This window comes from Anabrus simplex, chromosome 6, assembly GCF_040414725.1.
Source record: "Anabrus simplex isolate iqAnaSimp1 chromosome 6, ASM4041472v1, whole genome shotgun sequence".
NCBI classification, from domain to species: domain Eukaryota; kingdom Metazoa; phylum Arthropoda; class Insecta; order Orthoptera; family Tettigoniidae; genus Anabrus; species Anabrus simplex.
The window spans coordinates 154,614,749-154,635,967 of NC_090270.1; the positions used below are offsets into that span (position 1 = coordinate 154,614,749).

At 38.1% G+C, this 21,219-nt stretch overlaps 1 protein-coding gene across 3 annotated transcripts in view; it reads left to right on the forward strand.

Annotated features, from left to right (window-relative positions):
• LOC136876233 (acyloxyacyl hydrolase) overlaps positions 1–21,219 on the forward strand; it is a 175,554-nt gene that overhangs the window by 82,979 nt on the left and 71,356 nt on the right. For all 3 annotated transcript variants that reach the window (XM_067150008.2, XM_067150009.2, XM_067150007.2), the window contains 4 exons: positions 6,181–6,285; positions 6,372–6,565; positions 6,650–6,822; positions 20,003–20,121. In XM_067150008.2, the coding sequence (XP_067006109.2) occupies positions 6,181–6,285; positions 6,372–6,565; positions 6,650–6,822; positions 20,003–20,121 (591 nt within the window). The remainder of the gene's footprint in view (positions 1–6,180; positions 6,286–6,371; positions 6,566–6,649; positions 6,823–20,002; positions 20,122–21,219) is intronic.

The following is a 21,219-nucleotide window of genomic DNA, read 5'->3' on the forward strand; positions in this document are numbered from 1 at the left end:
CATGTTGTTGATAAGCTCTGCAATCGTTCTGCAGGGTATAGCTCTGAGTAATTTATAAATCAATCCTTCTGTCCATATGGTATCAAAGGTAGCAGTGAGATCCACAAAGACACCAGATGTTTTAAGCTTTTGCTGGTATCCGATAAGATAATAAGATAGTAAGATAATAATGAAAGTACTTGATCGCAGCAATTTTGGTTAGGTCTAAAGCTTGCCTGATCCACAAGAATGAGTTCTAAAATTGTTGATCCAATTCTGTTGAAGATAAGCCTTTCAAAGAGTTTGTAGCAACAGCTAAGGAGGGCTATTGGTCTGCAACTTTCAGGTCTATTTGCAGGTTTTCCAGGCTTCAATATGGAAATAATTTTAGCCTTCTTCTAGTCGGGTGGGATTTGTCCAGTCTGGAGAAAGTCCATGTAGAACTTTGCCATCCATCTCTTTGCATTGTCTCCCATGTGAGGGCCTCAAGAGCTGTAAAGGTACATGAATAGCTAGATATGCGAGGTGCTGATGATTTCAGAGCATGAAGCTGGTATCTAACATACTTTGTATGCTTCTTATCAGCTGGAGCTCGGGAAGTAGTTACGATATGGGAAGCTATTTGGTCAGGTGTCACTTGAGGTTGACTCTTCACTACTGGTGCACCTTCTCCTAGCCTTCTAAGAAGGCCCCAGGCCTTTATACTAGAATGAGCAAAATCTAAGCTTTCGACAGTTTCAACTCATTTTTGTCTTCGGCAATCATCCAAGCTAGCCAGAAGTTTGTTAGCAGTTTCTGCATCCCTGTTTTGTTGGAAATTCTTAAATAATTCCTCATTTTTGGCATTCCAGCCAGGAATATATTCTTTCCGATAGCCCCTGGGCATACATTTCTTAGCAGTAGATATAACTGCACCAACAACACATTGATAACTTTGGTGATTTGGGGGAATCCAATGAATGCATTTATCTAGTTCTACAGAGAATGCAAACCAATTGGCTTTCTGGAAATTCCATCGGGGATGTGGCGTTCAACGTGTTATCGGAATTGTGGCACCAAATTTAAGTATTACTGGTCTATGCTGGCTATGAGGAAAATCTCCCATCACTTTCCGTGTAGTTTGCAAGGGATTTCCATTTATATTGGAGCTGACAAAGCATAAATCTGGATTTGAATCTCTACCCCATGGAGCTGATCGAAAAGTTCCTTGATCTTTAGCGTCAAATACTAGATGGAGGTTGTTACTTTCACACCAGTCTGTTAATTTAAGTCCACAAACGTGGTTTCCCATTTTCACACCAGGCAAATGCTGGGGCTGTACCTTAATTAAGGCCACGGCCGCTTACTTCCAACTCCTAGGCCTTTCCTATCCCATCATCGCCATAAGACCTATCTGTGTTGGTGCGACGTAAAGCCCCTAGCAAAGAAAAAATAAGTCCACAAACATCTGTTTTAGAATACTTCCAGAGTTCATGATGACTATTGAAATCTCCAACATAAATCGCAGGATGTTCTGCAGTTGGTATAACATACTGAGGCCATAAATTGCATGGTGGTTTGTAGATGTTGATGATTGAGACGTCGGATGACAACCTGATGAATGTTTTCTTCTGTGTTTTGAGATAGTAGCTCAACTTCTTTGATGTTATTACGGACATATGTGGCCACTCCATATGCTTCATGGTAAGTTGCTCCTAGAGCCGTGTACCCAGCAATACGACCTCTAGTACGGAGTTGTTCTTCATTAGCAACATGCATCTCTTGAAGGACAACAACATCTATATTGTTCTCACTGAGTACTTTTGAGAGGTAATCACACTTGCTCTGTTGATACTTTCTAGATTGAGTTGGAAAATACAAATAGTGGAACCAATGTTTAAAGAGCTCTGAGAAGAGCTGTTTCCACATGGTGTCTTTGACATAACTTGATAGCCAGGAGATCCTAGGATAGACTGGCTGCCTATTGCTGTTGCTCGCTTAGCACCACCCAGGGAACACGTGCAGGATAATGAGAAAGTAAATCCTGCGGATGTGAGCAAGAATAATAGAATAAGCACTCTAATTTCTAATAAAATATTACAATAGTACAATAATTTAAAACTAAGTTCAGACTATCCTAATTACAATATGTTACTACTAAGCACAAACAGAAATGAAAATTGCAAGTTTTGAAATTTGCAAGAACGCTTAAAGATTACCAACAGAGCTAAATGCATAGAGAGATTATTATTAGTACTATTTTATCTTAATATGATCTAATAGATATACACAAAAGATACACATGCAAAGATATATACGAATATAGCAGGCACTATCTATATTTATCATATCTACACTACAATTCTCAACTGAAATGTGGTTAAATGATTTTTACAGATGGTGGATTACAATTATTTTCTGTATTACTTGGGACTGAGAATAAAAGTGTCCTTAAATACTGAAAAATAAGAGGTTGTCTACAATAATTTCTGTCAAAACTGTTGTGATTATTGGGATTTGATTATTTGGACTCGGAAGACGGCAATAAATTATGTATGTAAAGGATTTATTCAATTGTTTGTTTTGGTTTTCCTCAGTATGTGAATTTTGGAATTGTTTAATTTGTTTGAAGTCGATATGATTTTAAAATTATTTGATTGTCATGGTAATTCTGGTGCATCCTGTACCACACGCGCCACATCGGCGTGGGAGATTTCCGGTTTCGTAAAGTTGCACAAATTTCGTAATTTCTAAAGGCTTCCTAAATGTTCTTTGTCAGCACTATTTTTTCTGCGCTCCTATTGGAGAAAATAAAAGGAAATGTGATTGGTAGGTAAAGGAAAACATCGTACGCTCATTGGCCGTGGTAGGATTTCATAATTTCCGGGGAGAAGCGTTGTCGCTGGAGCCTTGCTCTGCGAGGGCGTCTTTTCTGTTTGACCACTGAAGGGAGCGGTCACCTTCCAAGGTACGGGTCTTCTTGGCCCCACCATCCGGTAAGCACCGATTATTTTCTTTTTAACTTTTCAGGTATTCAGTTTCAGATGTAGTGTTTCATTTAATTTATCTTGCCGGAGCGTACCCGTGTTTCCTTCTGCTTCCAAATGTTATCATTATGACTTAGCCGTTTCGGTAAGTCACCTCACTTTGTTAAGAGATAGTTCCCGTTTTTTGTTTTGTAAATTAAATGTTATACGCCTTTCGAAGTAATCTTTATAGTAAATTTTCTTTCCTCGGGACTATCTCATTCATTCCATTTCATCGTGGATTATTCATCTTTAGGTCGGGTACCCTTTCTCAGAAGTGTTTTTGAGGGGGCTACCCACCGAAGATGCTCTGCTCCATTATTATACATAAATGTTTTTCTCCTTAGATGTATCTTTTCACTTTAGTATAACGTTACCTTCCTTTTATTTATTTCAAACTGTTTTGGGGTTTTTAAAGGTAACGCCACGACAGTGGAACGTCATGTGTGACGTTCCGGTATAAAATAATTTTCATAACTAAATGCTACCCTCATGTAAACTGTAAATTGAAATGGTTGTTGAAATAATGGCGTCAAAATTTTATGGTATATTGCCTATTGTTTTATATATGAAATTGAATTTAAATTGTTAAGTAAAGTTTAGGATTGCATTGACTTCGCTTCTTCAGTATTACCAATACCTTCCACCGCCTGGATATGGTTCCCAGCCGCTTCCCGGTTATCCTTTCTTAATAGTCATGTTGGTTAAACTGTTTGTTTATTTCCTGTGATTAATGTGCTTGCAAATTTAGTTTCGTACATGTTGACATGCCTAGTGTACAGTACTTTTAGTGAAAGCTTTACGGTAGCAAACATTTTCTCTTCATTAAACCTATTAATTGTAACCTTACCCTTTGGAGAGGTTGCAAAAACTACGCCGGGGGCTTGAACTACATTATTATTGGAATATACGAATTTGATTATTAACTTTTACTCGATGAATAAACGAAGGTGCAAAGTACAAAGTATGCCGGGAACTTAAGACTAGAAATTATTGGAATACATTAATCAGCTGATTTTTTTGTATTTGTTTACACAACTACCATGTGCATGTACTCTTTGATCTCGTCGGAATGTAGCAAAAATCGTCAACAATCCAAAGACTGTTGAGTAATTATCCAGTGAAATACTATGTATTCTCTTTAACTTCTTTGTAAATCAAAGTTTACAGGCGTGTCATGTTATTTAATTGAATAAATTATTACCTTCATAATAGTTCGAACGGATATCAATACAAAATACTGGAAAAGCTGCAGAAGTTACAACTCCTTAAGTTCGTAAGTATTATACCAACGAACCTACAGATATTTAAAAAAAAATCTTTTTAAACTTAATATTATTACCTTAAGTATTTTCTAAACCTAAATTCGAAGCAAGGTGCACCTAGTTAGCCTACTTAACCTAGAAAACGTAATCTACTGAACACCAACTGAACTACTTGTTATAAAATTCAAATAAATGTCATTATTCCCAATTTCTGCCAACAAGCACTAAACACCAGTATATAAATAGCACTAAATGGATCACACACACACAAAATTAAACAATTTCAATAGGTTTTTAACTACTTTAATGCAAGAGTACTCTCAACAGCTGACCATTCACAAGCGCATCCAACAATGGACTTTTAATGTTGAGAAACAAACTTCATGCTCAGATTTCTGTAAACACAATTGCAGTGATCCACCTCAAATTACGTAAATCGTTCTAATCTATAAACTAAACAAAACTAATGCCTGCAGCAGTAAACATAAACAACGATACCTTATCTTCCTGACGTGTAAGAAACTTTCTGTTTTCAGCAACATAATCACCACGTTATGTGTAATAAAACCACCCCTTCCCTTTGCAGTTCGCAAAACCTTGTTGACTTGTGTTATTAAATAAAGAGTAGATGACACCAGGAATAACAGCAAAATGTTTCTGTACCTACTATAAAAAATATGTGGCAAAATAAAATAAGAGAAAACAGAACAAGCACTAACTTAAAGGGTAGGATACATGCTTGTCCTAGAATATATCACATTTCATAACATCTAGGACAAAAGGAAATAAAAAGTAACAATTAGTAGAAGAGGCAATAAACACTATTGGGTTTAAGTAATTTAAGGTAATTATAGGTAAAAAAGGTTGTAACAAGGAATATTCAAATACATGTACAAATGTACATATACAAATACATGTACATGGATTGCAATAAATGAATACCCTCTCCCCAATTTCAGGTGATCTAGAATAATGTGATGGGAGCATTCTATTCTCTTCTAACTACATTTCCACATATTCTCCACAATTATTAAAGTTCTTGTGGTAATGGGGCACAAATTTTTGGATGCATTCCTCATAGAATGATGTCATAAAAAAGCTAATTTTGAACACTTGTTCACAGGACTAATAGATCTTGCTTGGGAAGACCTGTACAAATGCACTGATGTAGACAAAGCAGCGGCCTGTCTTTGTTCTAAGATGTACACAGTGTTAAAATGAGACTGTTCCTAAAAGCGGCGCGTGGAAAGTCAGGACATTCTATGTCTGAGGGCTGGTTCGAGGTCCACTCAGCCTACTTGATTACAATTGAGGAGCTATCTGACAGTGAGATGGTGGCCCCGGTCTAGAAAGCCATGAATAACGGTGGAGAGGATGCACTGTGCCGACCACACGACACCTCATAAACTGCAGGATTTCGGGCTAAGCAGCAGTCAGTTGGTAGGCCATGGCTGTTTGGGGCTGTTGCACCATGTTTTTTATATTTTATTTTGTCAATGAAGCAGGGCGAGTACAACAGCTAGTGTTTAATATGGATAAACAAACTTTTGTAGAGACAGAACTGCCACAAAAATGGTTAAACAGTATGAATGAGCAAATAGGAACTTTGTGGAAACTCTACAATGCTGATATTCATATAGGAAAGGGCTTGATTTCATTTATTTGTCAAACATCCCCTTTAACCCTCTGGGAAACTCTTTTATCTGCTAGAGATATTTGGCTTAATGTTAAAATTTTTTAGATGCCTAGAAACGTTTTAATCACTGCCTTCACAGTTAGTTTCCAGTCTACGTCTCAATTTTGTCTTAAATTACTACATTTCCCTGTATGTGTTTGAGTATGCTAAAGGTTGTATTGAGGTGTAGTAGTTCATTTACTGTCAAAGACATGTTTTTCTTTGTAAGGTGAAGTAATCTGACATATTTTTACAGGAAACTCTTCACAATTACACTGGACCATTGCTAGATGAACTGGACTGGCCACAGCTTGGCTATACCACTGGCTACATGAACACAAGTGAACCTTTACTCATCAAGGTGATTATCACACATTGCAATGAAGTTACTGATTATAGTGGACTAGATGTGATTGTCTTCTGTTAGTACTGTGTTGTTATTCATAGGGCGAAACGGACTCCCTTTACCTTCGACTGAGAGCTCATAACAGATGTAACCACAGAGATTACCAGAATGTGTGTCGCAATGGGGCATCTAGCGAAGATCTATTACAGTATGTTCGCAATGTGGCACGCAGTGCAAACAGTAGCAAACCAGCTGTTGTGCTCTATGCAGCGTTTGGAAATGATGTCTGTAATAGGTAAGCAGTTAACTTGCTGAGGAATCCAAACACAAGATTTCTTGATCTTTTCCATGTTCAGGAAATCATATTTCTTCTTTGCAGTTATGCTGACACAGTGAAACACATGACAACACCAAAACGCTTCCGTCAGAATGTACTCTATGTTTTAAAGTACCTGAATGATACACTTCCTCCGGGAAGTCATGTTTTATTGATTGGTTTGGTGGATGGAGGCTTCATCTTCCCAACCATGGCAGATCGCTTGCATCCCTTGGGTGAGTATCCTGTAAGATACGTAAGATACGTAAGATACGTAAGATACGTAAGTTTTTCACTATATTATAATTGTATATAATTTATTTTTTGTCATTACTGTTTCATGTTATCACTTATCTCTCTATCATTGACAAGTTTACGCTACGTAAACAATACTGTACATATATAAGCTTATTTTAAGTGATTTGATAGAATCTGAGGATGTTCTTGTAGAACGAAACATGTCATTCTTTGTATGTTAGTGTGTGTTTTACAGATATGCTTTTAGTGTTTTAATTTACATTGTATTTGCTATGTGTTTGACAGACTGAAAAGCCTTTGCTACATTTAACTAAGTCAACACTGGAAAACATGGCCTCATTTTTAACAAATTATCCTGTAAGAGTGAACATGATCAAATTTTCATCATTAATAAGAAATTTAGAAAATATGTCAGAAATGTGAAAGTATTCAGGGCACTTTCTGACAATACACTATCTTGAGAGACAGTGTAGAAGATGAGACTGAGCTGTGAGGTGCATCAGGGCAGAAATGAATGGAAATGAGAAAGGAAAACTTAGTAACAAATAGATCCGGTGGGGTACAAGTGTATAGTTATAGCAGAAGCTAGAATATGCTTTAGTATAACAGAGTGTGAATATAGTTTTTAAAAAACATATTTTTTAGAACGAACGAGAGGCAAGTGTAAAGGAAGACATGCTAAAGATGGCTTCGCACAAGAACACCTAGACCAGTTAAAGTGCAAGCCTTTAGCTAAGAGAGAGCAAAAAAAATTATCTTAGGTGTAGATTTGTAGCTTGTGAAAGCACTTGGCCCTGCCTAACATCCTGTATCATCTACAGTATCGTCCAACGGGTGCACAGACATTCTTTACTTAGTGAGTTATTTTTACCTTGCCATATACTTGGACTATTCTCCCAGGATATCAGTAAAGTAAATACTCGTTTTCCACCAACAGTATTTTGAACAAAAGAAGTCAAATGTATATGAAAAATTGTTGTTGTTTGAGTCATCAGTCGATAGACTGGTTTGATGCAGCTCTCCATGCCACCCTATCCTGCGCTAACCTTTTCATTTCTACGTAACTATTGCATCCTACATCTGCTCTAATCTGCTTGTCATATTCATACCTTGGTCTACCCCTACCGTTCTTACCACATACACTTCTTTCAAAAACCAACTGAACAAATCCTGGGTGTCTTAAGATGTGTCCTATCATTCTATCTCTTCTTCTCGTCAAATTTAGCCAAATCGATCTCCTCTCACCAATTCGATTCAGTATCTCTTCATTCGTGATTCGATCTATCCATCTCACCTTCAGCATTCTTCTGTAACACCACATTTCAAAAGCTTCTATTCTCTTTCTTTCTGAGCTAGTTATCGTCCATGTTTCATTTCCATACAATGCCACGCTCCACACGAAAGTCTTCAAAAACATCTTTCTAATTCCGATATCAATGTTTGAAGTGAGCAAATTTCTTTTCATAAGAAAGCTCTTCCTTGCTTGTGCTAGTCTGCATTTTATGTCCTCCTTACTTCTGCCATCGTTAGTTATTTTACTACCCAAGTAACAATATTCATCTACTTCCTTTAAGACTTCATTTCCCAATCTAATATTTCCTACATGACCTGCCTTCGTTCGACTGCACTCCATTACTTTTGTTTTGGACTTATTTATTTTCATCTTGTACTCCTTACCCAAGACTTCATCCATACCATTCAGCAACTTCTCAAGATCTTCTGCAGTCTCAGATAAAATAACAATATCATCGGCAAATCTCAAGGTTTTGATTTCCTCTCCTTGGACTGTGATTCCCTTTCCAAATTTCCCTTTGATTTCCTTTACTGCCTGTTCTATGTAAACATTGAAAAGAAGAGGGGACAAACTGCAGCCTTGCCTCACTCCTTTCTGGATTGCTGCTTCTTTTTCAAAGCCCTCGATTCTTATTACAGCAGACTGATGTTTATACAGATTGTAGATAATTCTTCGTTCTCGGTATCTGATCCCTATCATCTTCAGAATCATAAATAGCTTGGTCCAATCAACATTATCAAATGCCTTTTCTAGATCTACGAATGCCATGTACGCGGGCTTGTCCTTCTTGATTCGATCCTCTAAGATCAGACGTAAAGTCAGGATTGCTTCACGTGTTCCTATATTTCTTCTGAAGCCAAATTGATCTTCTCCCAACTCAGCTTCAACTTGTTTTTCCATTCTTCTATAAGTAATACGTGTTAAAATTTTGCAGGCATGAGATACTAAACTAATGGTGCGGTAGTTTTCACACCTGTCAGCACCAGCTTTCTTGGGAATAGGTATAACAACATTCTGCCGAAAATCAGATGGGACTTCTTCCGTCTCATACATCTTGCACACTAAATGAAATAACCTTGCCATGCTGGTTTCTCCTAAGGCATTCAGTAATTCAGAGGGAATGTCATCAATTCCAGGTGCCTTGTTCTTATTTAGGTCACTAACAGCTCTGTCAAACTCTGACCTCAAAATTGGGTCTCCCATTTCATCAGCATCAACAGCCTCTTCATGTTCCAGAACCAAATTATCTATATCTTTACCTTGATACAACTGTTGGATATGCTCCAGCCATCTTTCTGCTTTGTCTTCTTTCTCTAGAAGTGGCTTTCCATCTGAGCTCTTAATATTCATACACCTAGATTTCCTTTCTCCAAAGGTTTCCTTGATTTTCCTGTATGCAGCATCTACCTTTCCCAGGACCATACACCCTTCGACATCCTTGCACTTCTCCTTCAGCCATTCTTCCTTAGCTACCTTGCACTTTCTATCCACTTGATTCTTTAATCGCCTGTATTTTTTTCTGCCCTCTTCATTTCTAGCATTCTTGTATTTTCGTCATTCATCAATCAGGTCTAGTATCTCCTGAGTTATCCACTGATTCTTAGTTGATCTTTTCTTCCTTCCTAACATTTCTTCAGCAGCCCTACTGACTTCATTTTTCATGACTCTCCACTCTTCCTCTATAGTGTTTCCTTCAGCCTTTGTATTTAGTCCTTTTTCAACATGTTCCTTGAAACAATCCCTCACATTCTTTTCTTTCAACTTGTCTAGATTCCATCTTTTTGCATTCTTTCCTTTCTTCAATTTCTTCAACTTCAGATGGCATTTCATGACCAACAAGTTGTGGTATGAGTCCACGTCTGCTCCTGGGAAAGTTTTGTAATCCAACACCTGGTTTCTGAATCTCTGCCTAATCATAATGAAGTCTATTTGATACCTTCCAGTGTCTCCAGATCTCGTCCATGTATACAGCCGTCGTTTGTGGTGTTTGAACCAAGTATTGGCAAGGACTAAATTATGATCAGTGCAGAATTCAACCAGCCGACTTCCTCTTTCGTTCCTTTGTCCCAATCCAAATTCTCCTACTGTACTACCTTCTCTTCCTTGGCCTACCACTGCATTCCAGTCTCCCATCACAATTAGATTCTCGTCACCTTTTACATATTGTATTAAATTTTCTATCTCCTCATATATTCTTTCGATTTCTTCATCATCCGTTGAACTAGTAGGCATATAGACCTGCACTATTGTGGTGGGCATTGGTTTGGTGTCTATCTTGACGACAATAATTCTTTGACTATGCTGGTCGTAGTAGCTTACCCGCTGCCCTATTTTCTTGTTCATTATTAAACCAACTCCTGCATTTCCCCTGTTTTATTTTGTGTTGATAATTCTTTAGTCGCCTGACCAAAAATCTTGTTCTTCCTGCCAACGTACTTCACTTATACCAACCACATCTAACTTTAGTCTATCCATCTCCCTTTTCAGATTCTCTAACCTACCACAACGATTCAAACTTCTAATTCCACGCTCCGACTCGCAGAATGTCAGTATCCATCTTCCTGATGATCGCCCCCTCTCGTGTAGTCCCCACCCGGAGATCCGAATGAGGGACTAGTTTACCTCCGGAATATTTTACCCGGGAGGAAGCCATCATCAGTACATCATTCATACAGAGAGAGCTGCATGTCCTCGAGAGGTAGTTACGGCTATAGTTTCCCGTTGCTTTCAGCCGTGTAGCAGTATCAACACAGCTAAGCCATGTTGAGTATTATTACAAGGCCGTATCAGTCAATCATCTAGACTGCCGCCCTTGCAACTACCGAAAGGCTGCTACCCTCCTTTCGATGAACCATTCCTTAGTCTGGTCTCTCAACAGATACCCATCCGATATGGTTGCACTTGCGGCTCGGCTATCTGCATCATTGGGACACGCAAGCCTCCCCACCGCGGCAAGGTCACATGGTTTGCAATGAAAAATGACTAAATCAAATGGCATTCGTTGTAACCCTGAAGCATGAAGTGAAGGCTGGGTAGATTCAAGTTACGACATTCTAAAGCTGGAGAGGTGGCAGATATGACAATAGTGATTATAGTTAAAGCTGTCAATTTAATTAATTAATTGAACCGACTAACCATTTAAACTAAAAATCCAATTAGCTGATCAATGTGCTTTAGCCAGTTAATCAAACCAATTAAAATTGCAGCGTGATGAAGGAAAACTGTTTTGTGTGGCACAAAAACAGTGTAATGTATTATTATTTGCTGTTTGGTGTACTAGTCTCAGCTATTGTTTGATTGATAGGTCATGAAAGTAAGCTGATGTTCATATCTTACTTTTGGAAAGGTAAAAGCAATAATATACAGTTCAAAAAATTAGGGGAACGTGTTTTGTAATGTCTTGTATGTGAACGTTAATTTGGTAGATAGGGTTCCAATGGTCATACAGCATACCTTGAGATCTTAGCTACTCAGGGTACATCAAATCGAAACTCCAGCTGTAGGCGTAGCCATGCATTAAACTGTCAGGTGACCCCTCAAAACAAAGTGAATAGCGGTGCTTCCATGTGTTGTTGTGAGGTACACAGACTACTGCAATTATTTGAACATGTTGTACGTAAACTATCATATCACATGAGACATTTTAACGAGGTTCAAGTCGCTGTCACTTTGATCCAGGAAGGTTGGACTTTTTGTCATGTTGCAGTGGATCTCAATATCTCTCCATCAGTTATTCAACGCTTGTGGAATCGCTACAGTGAGACAGGCCAGTTCACAAAGAGGGTTGGACAAGGTCGTGGACGCATGACAACCCCACAGGATGACTGATATCTGACCATCTGTGCGTTGCGGCGTCGTTCAGCAACTGCCAAAGAACTGCAACAAGACCTCAGCGGGGTCACTGGAGTCACAGTGTCTGACCAGACAGTAAGGAACTGGTTAAGAGAAGTGTGATTACGAGCCAGACGTCCTGTTTGAGTGCCCCATTTAACGCAGCAACATCGCGCAGCTTGCCTTCTGTTTGCCCGTACCCACGTCACTGGCAACTTTGCCAATGGAGACCTGTGTTGTTCACAGACGATTCCAGATTTCCCCTGAAACATATTGATGGATGTCAACGAGTATGGAAACACCATGGTGAGCAGCACATGTCAAATGTTGTCCTGGAAGGCGACCAATTCGACAAGGTTCTGTGATGGTAGCCGTATGGATCTTGTCGTTGTCCATAGTAATCTTACCACTGCGGGGTACATTCAGCAGATACTGCTACAACATGTGTTGTTTGCTGCATAAGGTGTTGGCCTTGAATTCGTATTCATGCATGACAATGCCAGGGCTCATGTAGCGTGCATCACCAGATCTGTCTTGCGAGAACTGGACATTCAAGAGATGGAATGGCCAGCAGTGAGTCCTGACCAGGGAATATGCTTGACAGAAGTGTTCGTAGGCGTCCTGTTCCACCACAGACTCTACAAGACCTCGAACAGGCCCTCACTGAAGAACGGGACCTGATACTGCAACCTGACCTCCGTCAACTTCTACGGAGCATGCCACGTAGGTGCCAAGCTGTGATAAATGCTCGTGGAGGACATACACCATGCTGAAGCTCCCCAACTGTGATAAAAATCCACCTTGGAGGACTGTTATCACTTTGTTTTCACCCCTATTTGGACATTTCCGTTTGTGTTCTGAAAATGAACGCAAATCCATCGATGTTCTTTTGTATACTTCAACGGTAAAGAATAAAGGTTTAGTTGGTAATATACCTGGGTGTGAGGTATCATTTCGTGAAGCGATGGCATATGTTAAAAAACATGTCCCCCTAATTTTTTTGAACTGTGTACCTCCTTAACCTTGGAACTGTACACCTACGTTTCAGGGACACTAACCGTGTACCAGGGCACTGAGTACCGCATAAAAGAAACATGTATTTTACACATTGAGACAGGATTTATTTTAAAATGTCATGAAATCAGTGAAATGGATTATTTTCAGTATGTGAATATATATTTGCAAATTGGAAAAGCACTGAAATCGATGGTTACGGGTCACATTAGAAAAATATGGACAACTCCAGTCTACGGTTTTCATACGAATATCTTTCATGTACTGCTAATAATAGCGGTTTTAGACTCTTTGGACATTCTTTACAGATTCCAGACCTGAGACTGATTGGTGTTGGCTGACTGTGTATCGTAAATATTGTCTTTTTATGCGATATAAAAGCGGATTCCTCTGCATGTTGATGGGATTTCCAGTTCTCTTCATACCCAGGATCTCATTAATTATTCTACCAATGTGAAAATAAGTTTATCTGCAGCATTTTGGCCCACCTTATTCAATACATAAAAATTGTTGCTTAGATGTAATTACAACATATATTTCTATCAGAACTAGTTTCAACGCCCTTCTGCGTCATCATCAGCTGATATAAGTTTGTGGAAAAATCGACAATCATATAAGTTTATCTACTTCAAATTGATCACAATTTAAAACCATATTAACAAACTGAAACTTTGTTAAAATTATACTATATTTTCTACAAGTCCAAGACTTGAAGCCATAAACTGATAAAATCATATGCAAACCGGTTTGCTCACTTATGAAATAACATGGATTTAAAAGAACAACAACTTAAAAAGAACTAGTCTTGAAGTAACTTTTTGCTTAATTTATCACGCTTGTTAAAACTCGACGTAGAATCGTAGAAGAAATGAATCAGTAAAAACTACAGTGTTCCTTTAATGGAGCAATCCTAGTGAGGTGGAAACGAGCCATAAGTCCTTTGAGATGTTATTAAAGACAACGTTCCCAGTTCAGTGTGGACCTGTAATAATAGAATGTAATAACTATCACTTCACTGAAGAGGCAAGATATAAAATTACGTCTTATAATGTAACCGTTTTTACGTGACTCACCTCAAAAGATTGCCGTCCATGCAAAGCGCAGTGAAGCACAGCAAGCAGTGTTGTGATACTAATCAAGTGCCCAAGGTTGGACGGGGCTGAAGAGGGGAAGTAAGGGAAAGTGGGAGGAGCAACTGAGGAACGGCAAACTGTTGGAGCTCTGGAGGGCGTGGTCGTAAGGAGCAACTAGCAAAGCTATTACGCATAATATGAAACACCGACCTATTTGCCGGGATATGTACGTTTTTAAAAAACGCAATAAGGAAATCAAATAGAAGATTTGATTTTTCGGAAATCTCGTTTAAATTAAGGTTATGCAAATTTATCTTAGCTTCTGTTTTCAGTGAGTAATTCAGAAGAGAGTTGAGCCTGCTCATTTTCAGTAAAATCTTCTGATAATGGTGATGATGATTATAGTTAATATTATTTTGCACCCAGCAACAAAGATTTGTTATTTCTGGTATAATAGCAATATACTCATACTTCTGGTGTACAAAGGTAAAACAACTGGATTTTGAGGGTATGCCAACCAAAAAGTTATTTAATATCAAGAATTTCATTTTTTGGTCCGTATTGAATTGAAATTTACAATTACAGATAAGGATAAAGGTTTCCACCTGTTCAATACAATAAAATAGTGAGTTTATTAAGATATCACATATTTATTATCTGTCATTTTGGGACCGGTTTCGGCTCTTTACTGTGCCATCATCAGCCTAGGAAATTGTTGTAAGGCTTTTTAAATAGCTACATGAAACACTTGTACCATTGTGAGAACATGAACAGAGCATTCTAAATTAAGTTGTAAATTTTTATAATTATGTATGTTACTTAAAATCTGTGTAATTAAAATACAGAGACTAGATTAATCCTTATGGGATAATAGACATGTCATAAAACATTTATACACATTTTTAAATTTAAAGTTCTTTGCATTATCGTTTTGTTGTAACTATTATAAAACTAATTGTAACACCCAGTTTTGTTAAAATCTTTCTTGTTGGGCCAAACTCATACAGCTATAAAGTATGTATGACTAGCTTTAAAGAGTAATAAGAGCATTCCTTTAAACATTTATGTCTTAAGGCACTTTCTAAAATACTAAACTAACAGCTGATTTCTAACATAGTGTTCTCTTTACGTGGGTAGAATAACTTATCGTTGTCCATTTTTTTAACATGAAACAGTTCCTCATAATATGTCATCTAGAACCATCTATAATGTACAGGTTTTCTTCCATTAGAATAAAAGATCTAATGTCACAGTCCTTGTACAGTTGCTCTAAAACAGCTTAATTTGATGATGTGCTATAAGTATTAGTTCTGTGTTTCAATGTTGATCCAATATTAGTCTAAGGCTGAAGCCGTGCGCTGATTGACAAGATATCTTGAGAATTTCAATTTTCAGATGAATTTGAATGAGCTAAGAATGATCTCAAACCAACACGGACCTCGAGCACCAAGTTGACAAGCATAGAGTTAATGAGGAACCAAAATGTTTGAGTACCATTGGTCTAGAGCATCGATTAAATCCCCAAAGATATCAGGCTCAGACCTACATGATTCTGGTAAAATCTATTCCTGCTTTCCAGTCTTTTTAAGGACTCTTAGTACAAAATACAAAGGTACATGTTAAAAACCACACCCAGGCGATTGGAGTGGGACATTGATGATGATGGTGACATGTTAAAACAGAATGAAACAGCAAACTGGCTATAAAGAAATAATGTTTCATTAACCGTGCAGCAGGGAACTGTTTGCCCCAAACATGTGTTTTGATATACAAGCAGTCATCACTGATTAGATTGAGTGCACAGGCTGAGAGAGTACAAAGTTCAAAGTAAAGTCACGGAGGTAGGGGACTATAGGTGTTGTGAACACCGAAGTTCTGCGAATTAAAAATGCCCTGCGGCACTTACTGCCGGGTTTGCAGTTCCAGGGTTAATTGCTTTGTTCTAAAACAAGGGTTATGACCATTGCTTTTACAAACTGTTGGAAAGGAAATACCGGACAGGCTATTGCAGTATATTTGCGGACCTTTACAAAACACAGTCAGGTGGCACAATGAGTAGGTACTTGAAAGGGCTGTCATTCAGGAATTTGCAGGAATTTCCAGGTTATGTGTGAATGGACAGATTGTATACCAGTGATAGAAACATTGACAACTTAAACTTCAGTTCGTGTGTGTGGTTTTTTTTTCTATTTGTTCTACTTCGCACCGACACAGATAGGTCTTATGGCGACGAGGAGATAGGAAAGGCCTAGGAATAGGAAGGAAGCAGCCATGGCCTTAATTAAGGTACAGGTGAAAATGGGAAACCACGGAAAACCATCTTCAGGGCTGCCGACAGTGGGGTTCGAACCCACTATCTCCCGAATAGTGTGTGTGGTTGTTATTCACATTCAGTGTTTGTGAACTTCAGCTACAGATATGACTCTGAACCGATGTGATGCAGGAAATTGGTGTGACATTTTAAATAGAGCCCTTATCTGGAAAATCAGCTTGATAAAACACTTAAAGAACAAGACCTTGATGCATGAAAATTAAAACAGGACATAATTACTCAATGGAATAGTACATATTTTGTGTTGGAGAGCCTTGTGAGAGCTAAATGGGGTACAATAGACATCCTATTGACCCACTCTTCTAATATCAGACCTCCAACAACAATTGAATAGGAAAAGATAGAAAAAATTATTGTATGTCTTACGTCATGTTTAGAAATATGAGACCTCTTCGGTGGTAGGGTTGGAGCATAAGTCATGGCAGCTATTATTTTCCACCCTAATGTGGGGTCTACAAGACATATGGAAATATACAGATGTAGAGTGTAAGGTGGTGTGGAATGTGGAATATATCTTCCAGGTATAGGATATAAAACTAGGAAACTGTCGACCATGAAATCCTTGTGCTACATAATGTTTATTCTCAGAGAGTACCTAACCTTTATGGTAAACCTTCAAAGAAGTCCCCTAGGTTGCACACAAGTCGTTGCCAACGATGCGGGAGATGTCCGGTACCAGTCACCTCACCTTGTGTGAATTTTGCAGTCTTACGTTTTGCACCGTTGGCAATGTCTTCTCATGTCCCGAACCATCTCCCACGCAATGGTTCTTTCGCTTTTGGGATGAGATCAGAATTTTACAGAGACAGGTCCGATGCATATAGCGGGTGTTCCAGTAATTCCCATCCCCTGCGCTGACATTGCCTCGACACATCCATTCCGCACGGAGCTTGACTCACTACTGCAGTCCCATTGCCCTGTGCGTGGTACTACCTGTCCAACGCATGGCCATTTTATGCCATGTCCTTGTACTATGGGTGTCATGCTTTCCAGGACATGTGACCATTTTAAGGTAGCACCCTGTATATTTGAGGAAAAAATTTGTCATTACTTTTGCCCCAACCCTCGTATGTAACAAGTAGTGCTGTACTGCTGGGAGTAAGACACTTGAAATTATCTTTATGTTGCTTGGATGTCTATCTTGGGTAAATAGCTAAATTAAAAAGGACTTTTGTAGAAGATTTAATAGCTATGATAAGTGATTGGTATAATTTGAAGACATACCAGGAAGGTACTGTTCTCGATTCTAGATTTATATATCTCAGATGTATTGAAACAGTGGACTGGAAATGCTGTGTGGAAACGAATTTTGGAGAGAAAAGTGGACGGAGTACAAATTCCAGTAAGACCATGCAGCAAGAAGAGGAAACAGTCGTGCCATTTCGGTTTTGAGTTCGGCACCACTTGAGATGTAGATTGTAGTCATTAGTAGAACTAGATGATGACTTTGCAGACCCTGTGCAATGGTGGATAATAATCAGTCCAACTTTCACATCTCGCAGGCATAGCGATAAAGTTGCTTTTCATTCCATCTGCTTCAGTTCCGTGTAAGATTGTGATCAGTGATGCTGGAAATACTGTTACTAAGAGAAGGGCGGGCCTTAGTTCTGAACATGTTGACATACTGATGTGTCTGAAGTCTTAGAGCAAAGAGGTGTGACTGTAAGTAACTCCCGACTCTAAATTTTGTATCATTAAATAAATATTGAAATAATTTTAACTTAAATGATTTTTATTTTTTTATTTCTTACATGCCACCAATACAATTAAAACTTAAAATATTTTTAAAAAACGTGTTCTTCTTTATAGCACATCAAAAGGTATTTGGTTAACTGAACAACATTTTAAATAGATCGACAGCTCTATTTGTAATGGCTAGCTCGAACAATAGGAAGAGGGTATGTGTTTTGAAGAAATTAATGCTACCTCAGCATCCTGTGATAAAGCCACATAATGCAAACAGATTAGAAGTTCAGATTGGGTCTGCTGGACCTGGTTTAAAAAAAAAAATGATAAATTCTCATAATAGGCTGTTACACCTTTCAGCATTCAGTCTGCAAGTCTCTGCAAGCTTAAATGTCAAGAGTTACTTTCTTCTGTTAATAGCAGTGACAACTTGACCTTTGTGAGTTAGCAAGCATTGTGATTGATAGGACATCAGGCCACTAATGCTAACCACTACACCAGAAGGCAAACAGTTAGTACCTAAACCAGTGTCAATGCAATTTTCGGATCACGAATGGACTTGAGTTTTAGAAAATAACTGTTGTTGGGTTCTCTTAATCCCTAAATAGATTTTCAAAATTCCATCCCTCTCATAAAATAATAGGTTACGAAAGAGGAGCTGGCTCATAGCTTCTCCCTGCTCATCCTTCCTTTGTGACGGCCCTAATATATTTTCTGTTTTTTGGCAAATACAGCTTATTCCTTGCTTGCTGACTTTTTACTAAAGTGACCACGGATTGCAGTTCATGCATGCAGGAGCATGTGAGATTTTTGAAACGGACAATAACATCTCTTCGGTTCGGATTCCACATAAAACTATTGGCCCTGTGACTTATGATCTCAAGATTTAGAATCACATAAAACTGCAAGTTCGTCTGTTATTATTTGTTTCTATTATGTTATTTTATTTCTTTTGCTTGAGGCACGAAATAGCTAATACTGCTCAAAATTTAGTATAGAAGTCAGATTAAAATTCAAATGCAAAGAAATTGTGAGGTCTGTTAAAAAAGTTTAAACATTTTGAAAGAATCCGATAACCACTACACACTGCAGGGTGATTGTTTTTCAGAGTTCCAGTTTTAAACCTCTTATCCATTACAGATTACACTCAATAATTATAAATGGGGGAAAAAATCTCTCTAAAACAATAGCACATGAAACTATATCCTTCACACATGAACATTCAACTATTATTCCATAATGATCAAAACAACCTTCTGCCTAATGTCAAATAGAAACATGGATTACTGTTGAGTTGAGGTGGTTTGAATTTATATGTTTTCAAATAGTTCTAGAATATTCCTGTTTTCACAATGTCTGTGGATGTTTCAAGGAAGTTCTATAGAAAGAGAACAAAGTAAAGAAAAGAACAAAATTGAAATTTGCAGCTTGCAGGTAAAACAGAAGTCGCTGTGATTTGCATATTGAAAAATAGGTTATGATTGCTTAAGCCAGGGCTAGGATGGGTGAAAGAGAGTGGATATGCCCGCCTGCTTATGGCTGCCACTACTGTTTATTTTTGGTGTACCCCTGAGTGGTCTATTGTGGGTTGGGAACCACTGGCATAGAGTAAATTATGCTGTGCCCCTTAGTGCCAAAATTGTAATTAGTGAACATTCTTATTTTCTGCTCTTCCACATGTCTCACAAGTCTCCTGACTTGTATCGAGATATCTTTTCTTTTGCCATTGTAAAATATTAATTTCCATGGGGGTGGTGAAGTATATATGGTGGCTAACTGAAGTGAAATTCTTATATGTTGTCATTCTGTTTGTTTGGTTAACATAAACCATGTTTCTTTATACTTTTTAATAAACTAACTGCAGATTTATTCAAGTTCCATGCTGTTGAAGCAGTCTTAAATATTTACATTATCAACTATCTTTCCAGGTCAGCTGAGGGGAGATGTTCGCTACAAGGATGTCTATCGATGGTTTACTTGCATGGAAATAGGGCCATGTGTAGGATGGATGACACCCAATGCTACCCTTAGAAATATAGCCTCTCAAGTAAGTACAGTATCATCTCCAAACTTTTGTCACAGTGAATAAGAATATAAAATTTTCACAACTATATTATTAATTTTATATTAATTCATATTAGGTGTTAAGTATGTGGAGTATACATGCCATTTAGATGTTAAATATGTCATGATTATAAGAAATATTTATCAAATTTTGGAAAAGAAATTGGACTGTGGGGAAAAAAGAAGTACCATATGTTATCTTTGTATGTTCATATGTTTATTTGTTGGACTTCAAAGTGTAGTATTTTTAAAAGAGGTCTTTTTTCATCCTGTATCTTTAAATGAAAAATGTCATGTTTTTTGTGTGTATGTTTTAAAGAAAAATTTTAATTCTTTGGTTTTTGGCGATTTTATGTATAAATCATGTTTTCTGTAAAAATAGGGTTTTTATAACTTTGTAGACATGGTGTACTTGCACGTGTAATATCTGTAGCATGCTTTGAGGAATTTCCAGTTGCATCAGTATGGAAATTTCTTGAAGCTACTCACGTTATTTTGTCAGCAGTTTTATTCTGGGCCCTCATTGGCCATAATAAAATTATTTGCTATTGACGAATGCCAGAAATGTGGGTGTGCTTATTGGTTGTTTCGCGATTTCACCCGTTCCGGCTCTGGCCGCTTGGCCTTAGCCAAGATCGTTTCCTCTGTCTTGTAGTTCTGACCAGCAACGGGTGAAGTTGTCTACCCCACCTGATGGGTCCCTGGTCCCTGGCCCTCCTATCTCCTTCTTATTAGGGATTTTCAAGTTTCAAATGTAGCTTTAATTTAATCTGCTTTACCTCTGGAGTTTGCCAAATTTCTCACATTTGCCAAATTTAATTTCAAGGAAGGAAGGAAGGAAGGAAGGAAGGAAGGAAGGAAGGAAGGAAGGAAGGAAGGAAGGAAGGAAGGAAGGAAGGAAGGAAGGAAGGAAGGAAGGAAGGAAGGAAGGAAGGAAGGAAGGAAGGAAGGAAGGAAGAAGGAAGGAAGGAAGGAAGGAAGGAAGGAAGGAAGGAAGGAAGGAAGGAAGGAAGGAAGGAAGGAAGGAAGGAAGGAAGGAAGGAAGGAAGGAAGGAAGGAAGGAAGGAAGGAAGGAAGGAAG